The sequence below is a fragment of the Suricata suricatta genome, chromosome 9, assembly GCF_006229205.1.
Source record: "Suricata suricatta isolate VVHF042 chromosome 9, meerkat_22Aug2017_6uvM2_HiC, whole genome shotgun sequence".
NCBI classification, from domain to species: Eukaryota; Metazoa; Chordata; class Mammalia; order Carnivora; family Herpestidae; genus Suricata; species Suricata suricatta.
Window position 1 is genome coordinate 2466608 of NC_043708.1, and position 13736 is coordinate 2480343.

General features: G+C 49.8%; 1 protein-coding gene across 6 annotated transcripts in view; it reads right to left on the reverse strand.

Annotated features, from left to right (window-relative positions):
* Positions 1-13736, reverse strand: part of TECPR2 (tectonin beta-propeller repeat containing 2) — a 105820-nt gene that overhangs the window by 91810 nt on the left and 274 nt on the right. For 2 of the 6 annotated variants that reach the window (XM_029951226.1, XM_029951221.1), the window contains exons 2-5: positions 12571-12650; positions 11662-11793; positions 1843-2020; positions 858-1148 (exon numbers count right to left, since the gene is read on the reverse strand). In XM_029951226.1, the coding sequence (XP_029807086.1) occupies positions 858-1148; positions 1843-1863 (312 nt within the window). In that variant the 5' untranslated portion in view covers positions 1864-2020; positions 11662-11793; positions 12571-12650. Of the gene's footprint in view, positions 1-857; positions 1149-1842; positions 2021-11661; positions 11794-12570; positions 12651-13261; positions 13625-13736 lie in introns of those variants that run through there. The other 4 variants (XM_029951222.1, XM_029951224.1, XM_029951225.1 and 1 more) reach the window with 4 other exon arrangements.

Here is a 13736-nt window from a genome sequence, read left to right on the forward strand (position 1 = left end):
ATCTTATCATAAAAAATTAGTCATTATAAAAAATTTCTATTTTTCTAACATCATCACTTCCAATGATTAAAGCATCTTACACTAAGAATTAGTCACTGTAAACAATTTCTATCTTCTGAGGTCATGTTACTGCTTGATCAATAAAAAGAGACACCACAGCAGACAGAGCGGAGATGCTGCCTGGTGCCCAAGAAAGAAAACACGTGGCTCTCTCACCCCTCTCGCGCGCCAACACCGTCCATCCTTCGGGGACCCCTGGACCTGCTGGAGCCAGACTCCGGCAGCCATGTATTCAATAAACCACAGATATCGACTAAGTAGATGAACTTGATGATGGTCGTCAATATTTAGTGCCTCTCAGCATCTACGATACGCAGACATGCAACGCCGGAAGTCAACCAGCGCAGAACAGAGGTTGCTAAGATCCCAACAGCAACGTTCCGTAGAAGTGATCTTACTTCAGATGCACCTGTTTGAGCAGCTCGCCAATATCGATACCAGCCCCTTGTTCATAATCATTTCAGCAGAATAACTAGGGGTTATTTAACTGAAACAAGGTACTCTGAGAAACAAAAGCATGCAGAAGAAAATGCCAACTTCCCAAGTTTTCTATTACATATTTAAACACTAAAATGTTCTCTTATAAAGTGACGCTAGACTTTTAGAGGCGGGGGGGAAAAGTTAAAAAAAAATGTTTTTAGTTATATCCCACTTCAATTAAAGATGGTTTTGAAGTAGTGTTTGGGTGGGAGATGAAGGCGGAACCAGAGGTAAGTTACTCCGGCCTGGGGCGCACGAGCACGTCCCCGTCAGCCAGGACCCTCGCACACCCAGGAGTGAAGAAAGGCGAGGCTCACCTCAAAGTTGTACTTCCGCATCTGGTTGAAGTGTCGGCAGTACAGGTAGAGCATGCCGATGCTGCTGCCCACCGCGATGTAGTCCCCGTTGGTGTCAAGAGCCGTGAGGTAGACCACGAGGGAGCGGAAGCCCTTCTGGACCTTTGTGGGGATGGCACTGAGGAGATAGTACAACGGGCAGAACTCCCGGAAGGTGACCGGCTCTGACGCTGATGCCATGGCCGAGGTTTGCACAGATGATCTTCTGGCAGGAAAAGGAATGTTCAGCTGGCATCTGGGGAAACCTGAGGGCTGAAGGACAAGGCATGGAACTATTTCAGTGACTGGTCCTGCCAAAGCGAAGTCACGTTTAACAGTGGGATCAGGGAACTCACGGGCGGGGAAATTAGAGCTGGGGCTTATTTAAATGGAGAAAGTAACGCAGAAGTCATTAAGATCACTAATGAGCATTTTAATTCAACAGGCCCTTCAATAGGTACTGGCCTCTCTAATTTATACTGTGCCAATAAATACTCTGGAGGGACAGAGAGAATATTAGAAACAGTTCTGATTCCCAAGTAGTTTGTGATCCAGCCAGGCAGGCAACAGCAGCAGTGGAGATACCCAAAACCGTACGTAACAGGGTGCGAAGCCGTGGGCCGTGACAAGGAGAGAGCAGTGTGGGAAAGGCTTCGCTGGAAACAGCCTCAAGTTCGAAGCGCACCAGGAAGGATGGAACATGGACAAGAGAAAGAGGGAAGCCTCTGTCCCAGGAGTGAAGGGCACGCGCGGGGCTGAGACGGCAAGGTGCGCGTCCCCAGCGGATGCCCGCCCCCAGCGGATGCCCGCAGCCTCCTCGGCGCTCAGGGCCTCGGCCTCACACCTGCCACACACGGAGACTGTCGGGCCTCTGCATTCAAAGCCACCCGCCATACAGAGACTCGGGCCTTCCACAGCGTGCTGTCACTTAGGAAGGGCTCGGCCAGTCGTTCGCCCCCTCTCCTACCTGTAAGCGCAGTGGCGTCATCTCCAACTTTGAGAGGAAGGGGCTGAGGGCTCAAGGGTCACAAGACGCGCATGACAGCTAAGCGACAGCTAAGCGGAGACCTGAACCTAAGTCTCCGGCCTCCAGGTCCTGCGGCTTTCCCATCGCGGCAAGAGCAGCTGCAGGCGGTGCCCGATCCCTGTGCGGGGGGGGGGGGGGGGGGGGGGGGGGGGGGGGGGGGGGGGGGGGGGGGGGGGGGGGGGGGGGGGGTGCATATTCCAGTCCTCCGCCTCTCCGGAGACTCGAGGCCCCTCCGGTAAGAACCTGCTGGGGTGCTGGACTGCGGGTCTGTTGGAACTGTGGCCTTCTGATTTCTATAAAGTTGACTGATCAGCTTCAAGCTCTCTTATAATGAAAGTCACACCCAACTCACCCTCACTCAGGGGCCCTACCCTGGGCTGGATGCTCTGCCTCCAGATGTCACTCAGATTTTGCTTCTTCTCAGCACATAGGAGTCTGCCGAGATGTCCCCTCAACCACGAGGTCCCACCGGACCACCCCCTGAAGGGGGCTCCCACCACCACTGCCGAGCACTCTCTATCCCCCTCTCTCTGCTTTGCTTGCTCACACATCTTCTTTCCTCTCTGTTGACCGGCCCCCTCTACCATCACTGGTCTGTAAGGCCCACAAGGGCACGGCCACGTCGGCCTCACCCGCCGCTGTAGCCTCAGCACCTAGAAAAGGATCAGGCACGTCAGAGGCACTCAGTCAGTACTTACTGAATGAGGAATAAGTTGTGTGAGAGGAAAATCTGCAAGGGAGGAATGAACGACAAGAATGGAAGGCCAGCAAAATATCTTTTCTCCAATCTGGCCTCAACTCACTGCTGGAATACTAACCCCCGGGGCCTCGACGGCACACCCAGTGCTGCAAGCATCTTCTGATCCCTGTTTCATTTGACAATCACACAAGTCATTGCGATGAGGCAAAAAGACTAATTTGTGAGTGCTCTCCTAACAGTAATAGGAACCATACCCCTCTCTGATGGCTAAGAAAATGGACTGAGGGCCCTGGGTGGCTCAGTTGGTTGACTCTTGATTTCAGCTCAGGTCAGGATCCCAGGGTCATGAGATGGAGCCCTGCATTGGGCTCTGCGCTGAGCATGGAGCCTGCTTAAGATTCTCCTCCCACTTCGGGGTGCCAAAGGAGGAGAGTCAGTTAAGCGTCTGACTCTCGATTTTGGCTCAGGTCATGATCTCACAGTTCATGGGTTCGAGCCCTGAGTTGGGCTCTGCACTGATAGTGTGAAGCCTGCTTGGGATTCTGTTTCCCTCTTTCTCTCAAAATAAACAAACACTGAGAAGTATACATATTCTGTTTTTCTTTGCCCCTCTCCTCCTCTCATGTAGGCTCTCTCTCAAATTAAAAAAAAAAAATTATCTTAAAAAAAGAAAGAAAATTGACTGATACATCCTCCTGTAGCAGAGGCTGCAGCCCTGGGAGGTTGGGAGACGTGCCCAGGCTCGCTTAGCTCGAGTGTGCGCGCTGCCGAAGAGCGCTCACGCGGCTTTAAATGGCTGATGGCGGGGCGCCTGGGGGCGTCCGGCTTCGGCTCAGGTCACGATCCCACGGTTCATGAGTTCGGGCCCCGCATCGGGCTCTGTGCTGACAGCTCGGAGCCTGGAGCCTGTCTTCTGATTCTGAGTCTCCGCCTCTCTCTGACCCTCCCCTGCTCACGCTGTCTCTCTTTCTCTCTCAAAAATAAATAAAAAATTAAAAAGAAATTTTATTAAATGGCTGATGCAACAGGCATGTGGATGGTGAATGCTGGCTCTGCCCGCACAGCAGCACAGCTCGTGAGCCTGTAACTCGGCAAGGGCAAGACTAATCCTTGACGTACGCAAGTCCTCCAGGAAGGTTCCCAAGACCCAAGGATGCAGAAATCCAAGGAAAATGAAGGGGCCTCAGGCACGCTCGGTGAGAACGGCTGCGACAGACCCCACAGGAAAGGAGGTCGGTCATTTAAGGACGTGGGACACTAATCCAAAATACAGAGCACGATACCAGCAATAAGGACAACAGCAGATGCTATTACTTCACAGGAACCACCCACCCTCAGCACACGACCCCAGGAGTCCTGGCCAGATCAGGGCTGGCGCTGCCTCCACTGTGTGGACGGGGAAGCTGTTCCCAGGTCAACAATCCTTCCATCCTCAAGTGTGAGGCAGCACGGGGGCAGTCCAAGGCTTGGCTTCCTTGATGGGAGCACACATGTGAACACACGGAGAAGCCATCATTTATATACGGTTATTTAAATGAAATTTTCTTTTATAGCAGTTATAAATGTATAAACATTCACTATCACAAAATTGAGGGGTGCCTAAGTGGCTCAGTCAGTTGCGTGTCAACTCTTGATCTGGGATCAGGACATGATCACACGGTGGTGGGATTAAGCCCCATGTTGGGCTCTGTGCTGAACATGGAGCCTACTTAAGAGTCTCTCTCTCTCTCTCTCTCTCTCTCTCTCTCTCTCTCTCTCTGCCCCTCCCATCTCCTCCCCCCAAGCTTGTGGGCATGTGCACTCTATCTCAAATTTTAAAAATATTTGAGGGGCACCTGGGTGGTTCAGTTAACTACCCAACTCTTTGTTTCCCCTCATGTCATGATCCCACGATTCATGGGTTCGAGCCCCATGTTAGGCTCCATGCTGACAGTGCAGAGCCCGCTTGGGATTCTCTCTCTCTCCCTCTCTCTGGCTCTCCCCCCTTTTCTCAAAATAAACCAATTAACTTTAAAATTTTTGAGGTACAGAAAATTACAAAGGACTAAATAAATGGCATTCATAATCCCATCGTACAGAGACACGTTCTATCTACAAGGAGCTATAGACACAAGTGTGCAGACACACACAGTGTTGCACCTTACAGATCAGAAGCATTTGCCATTTCATTACATATTCCCACAGAATGTGACTTTTAACCACTGTAGAGAAAAACTGCAGAGAACACACTATACGCACACACCAAACTTTCCCAACCCAAACATTCTAATCTCTGCTTCAGCGGAGAAGGCTCCCTCGGAAGCAAGTGGAAGGCCTAAGCGCTTCACAAACATCAGCTAGTGCTATTTTCTCCTTTAAAAGTCATTTCCTCAAAGCAGCTCTTCGAACAATGACGTTGAGGTTTTAAAAATTCCGGGATCTGACCCTGTTCACACAGGAGGGGACTGGAGACCACAGTCCGCCTGGAGGCGCCTCTGCAGGCCGGGCGCCCCTCCACTGGGCTCCGAGGTCTCTGCGCGGCTCACATGCATTCGCGGAAGGTCGGAGTCCCCGGATCCTCTCTCGGGCGCGATCAGTGGTAATACTACCAACCTCGAAACTGCGTGCGGATCCCCTCCGCACTTGCAAGCCCCAGCAGGGATTAAAAATTCTCACAATTCTGTGGCAGATAACAGGCAGTATAATCAAATTTTGAATCACTTTTTTGAGCTGAAATCCTAGCACTCGAGGCTGACTTCTCCCTCTCCTTCACCCCTAGAGCAGCCCCTCACCCCGTTCCACCCGCTGTCACCTAACCTACGCCACACCAGGCCCTTCTCACCACCTCTGTGGCCACGTGGCCCAGGAAGAGGCCCCCACACGTCTCACCTGCGTCTCCGCAACACTCTTCCAAAGCCCGCCTTCCTGCGCCCATGGCCCCCCTCTAGGACCCTGGCTCACACCCAGCACCGGGACTGAACTCTGTGACTTCATCAAAAAACCTTTGTGCCCAAAAAACACGAAAAAGACAACTCCCAGGATTGGGGGAAACATCTGTTAATCACATACCTCATAAAGCATTTATATCCAGAATACATAAAGAACTCTTAAAACTCAGTAATAAAAAGACCATTCTTAAATGGGCAAAGGATATGAACAGACATCTCTCCAAAGACATAAAAATGGCCAATAAGTTAGGGCGCCTGGGTGGCTCTGTCAGTTGAGGATCTGTCTGAGTTCGGCTCAGGTCATGATCTCACAGTTTGTGAGTTCGAGCCCCGTGCTGGGCTCTTTGTCCAGAGCCCACTTTGGATCCTCTGTCCGTCTTTCTCTGAACCCACCCCTCTCGCGTTCTCTCTCTCTCTCAAAAATAAACATAAAAAAATGACCAATAAGCACAAAGATGCTCGTCATCATTATTTATCAAGGAACTGAAAAACCAACCATGATATCACTTAAAGCACTAGGATGACGACAAAAAACAACAGCAGATACGTGTTAACAAGAATGGGAAGAAGCTGAACCCTCACACACTGCTGGTAGAGAATGAAGTGATGCAGCCACTGGGAAGAAGTCTAACAGCTCTTGGAAGGTTACACAGAGTTACCACAAGACCCAGCAATTCTGCTCCCAAGTGGATGTCCAGGAGAAATGAAAACATACGCCTGCACAAAAACTTGTCCACAAATGTTCATAATATTACCTTCATAATAGTAAAAACTTAAAACACCAATTCTCCGTCAAAACAACAGTATATCCATACAATGGGGTATTATTCAGCAATAAAAAGGAATAAAGTTCTGATCCATGCCTAACACTGATGAACCTTGAAAACATGATGCTAAGTGAAAGAAGCCAGACACCCAAAGACCACACAGTGATTCCATCTACATGAAATGCCGAGAATAAGCAGACCTACAGAGACAGAAAGTAAATCAGTGACTGCTTCGGGCAGGAGGAGACGGGAGTGTGGGCAGAGGCGACCGTTACGTGGTACGGGCTTCTCTTCAGAGCACTGACCAAACCCTAAAACTGGTTGTGGTATCAAGTGCGTATCTCTGTGAAGACCCCCAAAACACTGAACGGTATACTCTATCACGACCTGAGCCAAAATCAAGAGTTGGACGCTTAACCGACTGAGCCACCCAGGTGCCCCAAACCGTACACTTTAAATGGGTAAATTATATGATATGTAAACTACACCTCAATAAAACCATTACGAAAGAAGAAGAAACAGTTCTCCAACACCTACTCATCCTAAAAACTTCAGTACACCAGGAACAGAGAGGAATTTCCTCAAGTGGACAAGGAGTGTCCATAAGAAACAACAGCTAACACCACACTTAGTGGAGGGGAACTACTCAAAGCCTCCCTGCGGTGTCAGGTACGAGGGGAGGGTCTCCCGATCTGCCGTTCCTTTGCCCTTTCCAGCGTCCCCCTGGAAGTCCTAGCTAATGAGATAAGACAAGAAAAAGACATAAAAGAGCAGAAAGGAAGAAATAAAACGGTCTTTGCAGATGACATAATCATCTATGTAGGAAGTCTGACAGAATCAACAGAAAACTCCTGAAACGAACAACAATCATAGCAAGGCTCCAACACAAGCTTCTATATACCAGCAATGAACAAGTGGAATTTGCAATTAAAAATACAATTCCATTTATATTAGCATTCCCCCAAATGAAATACTTAGGTCTAAATCTAACAAAATACGTAGAAGATCAATATGAAGAAAACTACAAAACTCTTATGAACAAAATCAGAGAACCAAATAAATGGAAAGATACCCCATGTTCATGGTTAGAAAGATTCGAAATTATCCAGATGTCTACTCTTCCCAACTCGATCTACAATTGCGAATGCAATCTCGATCAAAATCCCAGACAAATTATTTTGTGGCTATCGACAAAACTATTTTAAATTTCTATGCAGAAGCAAAGAACTAGCATAGCCAACAGCCAACACAATACTGAAGAAGCACACAGTTAGAGGACTGATACTACCCAACTGCCAAACATACTACAGAGCGACAGTAATCAAGACAGTGTGGGGGCGCATTTGGGTTCGGCTCAGGTCATGATCTCACAGTCTGTGGGTTTGAGCTCTGCATCGGGCTCTGTGCTGACAGCTCAGAGCCTGGAGCCTGCTTCGGATTCTGTCTCTCCCTCTCTCTCTGACACTCCCCTGCTCATGTTGTCTCTGTCTCTCAAAAATTAAAATAAATAAATAAATGAATGAATAAATAAATAAATAAATAAAAGACCGTGTGGAACTGGCAGAAGAACAAATAAATCAACAGAACAGAGCCTAGAGCCCAGAAGCAGACCTGTCCAGATATAATTAACTGATCCTTGATGAAGGAGCAAAGGCAATGCAATGGGGCAGAGACAGTCTTTCCAACAAATGGTGCTGGAACAAGCGGACATCCACATGCAAAAAGAAAAAAGAAGAATCTAGATACAGACCTTAAACCCTTCACAAAAATTAACTCAAATCACGGGTGTAAATGTAAAACACAAGGCAGCACCTGGGTGGCTCAATCGGTTGAATGTCTGGCTTCGACTTCGGCTCAGGTCATGATCTCGCGGTTTGTGGGTTCAAGCCCCATGTCAGGCTCTGTGCTGGTAGCTCAGAGCCTGCAGCCTGCTTCGGATTTGTATCCCTCTCACTGTCCCTCGCCACTCACACTCTGCCTCTGTCTCTCAAAAATAAACGTTAAAAAAAATTTTTTTTTAAATGTAAAACACAAAACTATAAAACTCCCACAAAATAACACAGGAGAAAACCTGGATGACTTTTGAGTATGGTGATGACAGTTTATTTTATTTTATCTTATTTCACTTTAAGTAGGCTCCATGCCCAGGCTGGAGCCCAACGCAGGGCCTGAGCTCATGACCCCGAAATCAAGACCTGAGCTGACATCAAGTGTTGGACACTTAACTGATTGAGCTACCCAGGCACCCATGGTGATGACATTTTTAGCTACAACACCAAAGGTATAATCCGTGCAAGAAGTAATTGACAAGCGAGACTTCATTAAAACTAAAAAAAAATCTGCAAAAGAAAATATCAAGGGAACGAGAAGACAAACAACAGACTGGGAGAAAATATTTGCAAAAGAAAAGGGCTGCTGAACAAACCATACAGTGAACCCTTAAAATTCAACAATAAGAAAACCAACAACCCAATTAAAAAATGGGACAAAGACCTGCTAGACACCTCACCGAAGATCCACAGATGGCAAATAAGGATATGAAAAGATGTTCCACATCATTCGCCATCAGGAAAATGCAAATTAAAATGCGATACACATGAGTGCCTGGGCGGCTCAGTCTGCTGAGCTTCCAACTCTTGATTTCAGCCCAGGTCATGATCCCAGGGTCCTAGCAAGCTGCACGCTCAGCTTGGAGCCGGCTTAGGAGTCCCCCTCTCTCCCCTCTCCCCCTCTCCCCCACTTGTGCACTTTCTAAAGTAAAATTTTTTTATTTAAAAAAAAAAGAGAGAGAGATACACGTCTATTAGAGTAGCTAAAATCCAGAACGCTGACAACCCCAATGCTGTGAGGATGTGGTCCAACAAGGACTCTCATTCACGGCTGGTGGGAATAAGAAAGGGTGCGGTCACTTTGGAAGCCAATTTGGTGGGCGGTGTTTTTTGGTTTTCTTGGGTTTTTTTGTTTTGTTTTGTTTCGTTTTGTTTTACGAAACTAAACACAGTCTGGGGCACCTAACTGGCTCAATCCGTACAGCAGGCGACTCTTGATCTTGGGGTTGTGAGCTGGAGCCCCACGTTAGGCACGGAACCTAGTTAAAAAAAAAAAAAACTAAACATAATCTTATGACATAATCCAGCAATTACATTCCTTGGTATCAACCTAAAGGAGCTGAAAACTTACGTTCACACACAAACTTTTACCCAGCTATCTATGGCAGCTGTATTCATAACTGTCAAAAGTTGTAAGCAACTAAGATGTCCTTTAGTAGATGAATGGACAAACAAACCGTGGCACAGTCAGAAGACAGAATGTTACTCAGCACTAAAAAGACACAGGCTTTTAAAGGAGCCTTAAAAGCATATTAGTGAAAGAAGCTAATCGGAAAAGGCTACATCCTCTACTCCAACTACATTCTGGAAAAGGCAAAACTATGGAGCCGGTAAGATCAATGGTTGGCAGGGGGTGTGGGGCAGGGCAGGGGCGGGGCGGGAATGTATAAACAAAAGCACAAGTTTTTAGGGCAGTGAAAATATTGATACCATAATGACAGATACGTGCCATTATACGTTTGTCCAACCCCACAGAACGGCCACCGCCACAAGTGCGCCCTGCAGTAAGCCAGGGACTCCGGCTGACTATGACGTGTCCACAGTTTCACCAGTTTTAACAAACGTGCCACTCTGGTGGGGGGGGGGGTGCCGATGGCGGGGAGGCTGTGAGTGCGGGTGCGGGGGTTCCGGCGATATCTCTGTACCTTCTCTTCAACTCTGCTGTGAACTGGAAACTACTTGAAAAAATAAAATCTTTTTTTAATGTTTATTTACTTATTTTGAGAGAAAGAGCATGTGAGTGAGCGGGAGAGGGCTCAAGAGTCGGATGACACCCAGGTGCACCCCCCTTTATAAAGAGTTCTCTGAGAGAGAAGTGGGTGTGTCTCATACTACCCATGCCTTTCAGGGGCTCCCCCGGGCTCGGAAAATAGCCAGATGCCTCTGGGCGGCAGCCCCCCTGGCTCTCCCATCGCATCCCACCCCTCCCCACCTGCCACCAAGCTCTCGCCACACTGGCGCCCCCCCCCCCCCTCCACGGGCCTCTGTTCCTCTACTCCAGTGATCCTTCGTCTCCCCGCACACACCGGCCCTCACAAAGGCCCGCCCTGGGCCGATGGCTTGCAGCCCCTCAGCCCCTCTTCCCCGTCCGGTCACCTTGTGTGCGTCCTTCGTGATTCTCACCACAACCTTCAGTCACTTTATTTGATAAGCAGTTCAATGATCTTATGAAAATATATGCAACAAATGTAAATCCCAGTTCCTAACAATATCAACTGGCACAGAGCAGATACTCAGTAAAGATTTGTTGGTTGAATAAATAAAATGTTAACTTCAGGTCTTAATGCAAAATAATATTCTCAATCCAATCCTTAAAAAACATTTTTTTAATGTTTGTTTATTTTTTGAGAGAGACAGCATGAGTGGGGCAGGGGCAAAGAGAGAAGCAGACACAGAATCCAAAGCAGGTTCCAGGATCTGAGCTGTCAGCACAGAGCCCAATGCGGGGCTCGAACTCACAAACTGTGAGACCGTGACCTGAGCCGAAGTCTGATGCTCAACCGATTGAGCCTCCCAGGCACCCTTGAACCCAATCTTTAAAATCAATAATGCTTCCTTGGTCACAAATATTTCCATTACAAGTACAAAACAGAACTCTACACCATTCTTCTGGTGAGGATGCTTGCCTCCCCCAGTGGCACCCACCATCACCCCCCCACTGCAAGGGGGTCAGCCGTTCTTCTCTTCGTGCTGACAGCGGGCACCCTGCTGCCGCCCCGGTGGGCAGTTCTTCAAATCTGGAGCAAGGACTACAAGAGACAGTGCTCCATTCACAGAGTGCAGGAGCCCTGAGCCGCCAGAGCGCCCACAGCTCACACGCTTCGAGGTCGGTCTCCGAAATCTCCAGAAGACAATTAGCATCCCTGTTGTACACTCTATTTTTGAAGACTGGCTCCGGCATCTATCATTCCTTCAAATGCTAAAATCTCACAGCTGAGCGCAATGGGAATGAAGTGGTCATTCATCTTCCAGATGAAATGCTGTCCGTGCCCGCTGGCCGGCCGGTGCACACAGGCCAACCTCATGAAAGTGTGGAAGGGGGACATTTTTTCCAAAAGGTGTGTATTCTAGCTTGACCTCCGGCCACTCTTCCACAGTCTGCACTGCGGCTGCAGGGAGCTCCCCAGCACAGTCCCTGAACACTCCAGGACCTGCTCGTCTTTGCGAAGACCTCGTCCTCCCTTCCCCGCACCCTCCACCCCTGTAAGAACTAGCTCTCCCCTGGGAAACCTTCACAGACTCCCTCTGACACTTACTTGGTCTTTCTCTGCTTTCAGAGACCACTGAGCACCTCATTATCGCATGGCACCTCATCTTAGTCGTCTAGCTTCTTTCGTGGACTCTTCTGGTCTTCACCCACATCCTTCTAGTCTGCACACCTTACGGGGCTTCAAAAGACCACGAGGGCATGGTTCAGTCAGCACTCAACACCTATTTGTAAGCTAGGCTCTCTAAATACGAAGCCGGGATTCCCGAAGCAGGATATTCTAAAATATGAGACCCTCTACCTGAGGTACCCACCATCGAGCAAAAATTCACTGGTCTCTTAAGTGCAGGTCCAAACGACACGTTAGTTTAAACTGACCACTCTGAACGACAGCTCACTCTACCTCAGCAGAGCCGGTAACTCTCCCTCCTGATCCAACCAAGCTCCTTGTGCTTCACTCCATCTAGAAATTTCTCCTTGCCTGACACCAAAGCTCACTTTCTGATGTGTGTAACTGTTAGCTGATCAGTCCTTCATTTTCCCAAGTCCAATCCACTGCTCCTCCTGATGCCTGCCACCTTCCTTTCTTTCCCGATTAAGTTCCAGTAGCAGTTTTGTCCAAACTACGCAGAAGCTAATATAAAACAACCTTCCTCAAACCTCCACTGTTACTTTTCTAAGAGAAAATGGAAAACAGACCCAGAAAAAGTCACTCTTCTGTTGAAAACGATGATGCGGCTACAAAATAACTTAAACCCAACAAAAGCTACTTCCTAGTCGCTCCTGAAGGAAGACCATCCTTATCTCCTCTTCCCACCATGTCTTCGGGAAAGCCGCCCCCATACCCGACACACCTGCTGGTCCTCCAGCTAGAAAGCTCCCGGAGGGTAGGGACTAGAAACCACAGTATCCCTAGAGCGTGGTATGTGGTGGTTGTACAAGGGACCCCAAATAGTACCTGGTGAAAGAACCAACAGGGGATGGAAGTTGGGTTATCCAAAAATCCACAAGGTCAAAGGCTTGCTGAGGTGCGCCCTGCTGGGTAAGAAAGTACAAAAAGCCTTGTAGCTCAGGAGACACTGGCAACTACGCAGGATGCAGAGGCTTTCCGCCCAGACTCTGCTCCCGCTGGGCTCACAGGAAGAGTCAACCCCAAGTGCAACTCATCCCAACGGCTGATAAGTGTGCACCGGGCCTGGGACCCCATTCTGCCAACAGATGGAACAGAAGGAACAGAACAGGATAACATCCCTGACTCTCGGCGAGAAAGTGAGTAAGAAGAGTGAGTAGGGACGAGAAATGGCAGGCGAGCACGTGGGTCACAACGGCAGGGGTTACCGTTTATGAGCCGCACCAGGCGCCACGCTCGGTGCTTTACACGCTTTACACGCACGGACCCGATGGATCCAAGACACAGGCAGAATCTATTATCATCTGCATTTTAACCGGAATGAAACTGCAGCCCAGCGCGGTGGTACCACTTGCCCGGGGCACACAACTAGGAAGGGGCAGTGGGGTGACCTGAATCCGGGCCTGACTCCAGGGCACCCCATTCTTTAAGTCGCAGGACCTATTCTGCCTTCCAGACTCTCAAATGGGGCTGAGGGAGGAGTCCTTCATCACGCATCTAACGAACATCTACTGGACACCTGTGAGGTGTGTGCCAAGGTCTGTGCCAGCAGTGCTGGGGCGCGGAGGAAGGGACCGGACTGACAGGGTCGGGGGACAGAACGCAACGTCAATCACGAGACGGCGACGCTGGCAGCCGCGGGAGGGATGAGGGACGAGGGTGCGGAGGAGGGAGGGAAGGCGCGGAGTGGGAGGAGCGAGGGCCCGGGGACGGGGCCGCCGGCCAGCGGGGCCGAGGACCCGTGGGCGCCTACGGCTCCCTCGGCGGACGGCTGGCTTCTGCCGGACCGGCCTGGCGCCTCAAATGTTGTGGCATTCGGGCTCGGCCACACGCCGGGGGCGACGCGGGGGCCGGAAACGGGGGCGAGACGGGCAATGCGACCCTGAGGCGCCGAGGCGAGGGGAGGGCGGCCTAGGGGAGGTGTGAGCGGCGGCGGGGAGGCCGAGGAAGGGGCGCGGGCCGGGCGGCGGGGGGGCAGCGGGGCCCACGGCGGC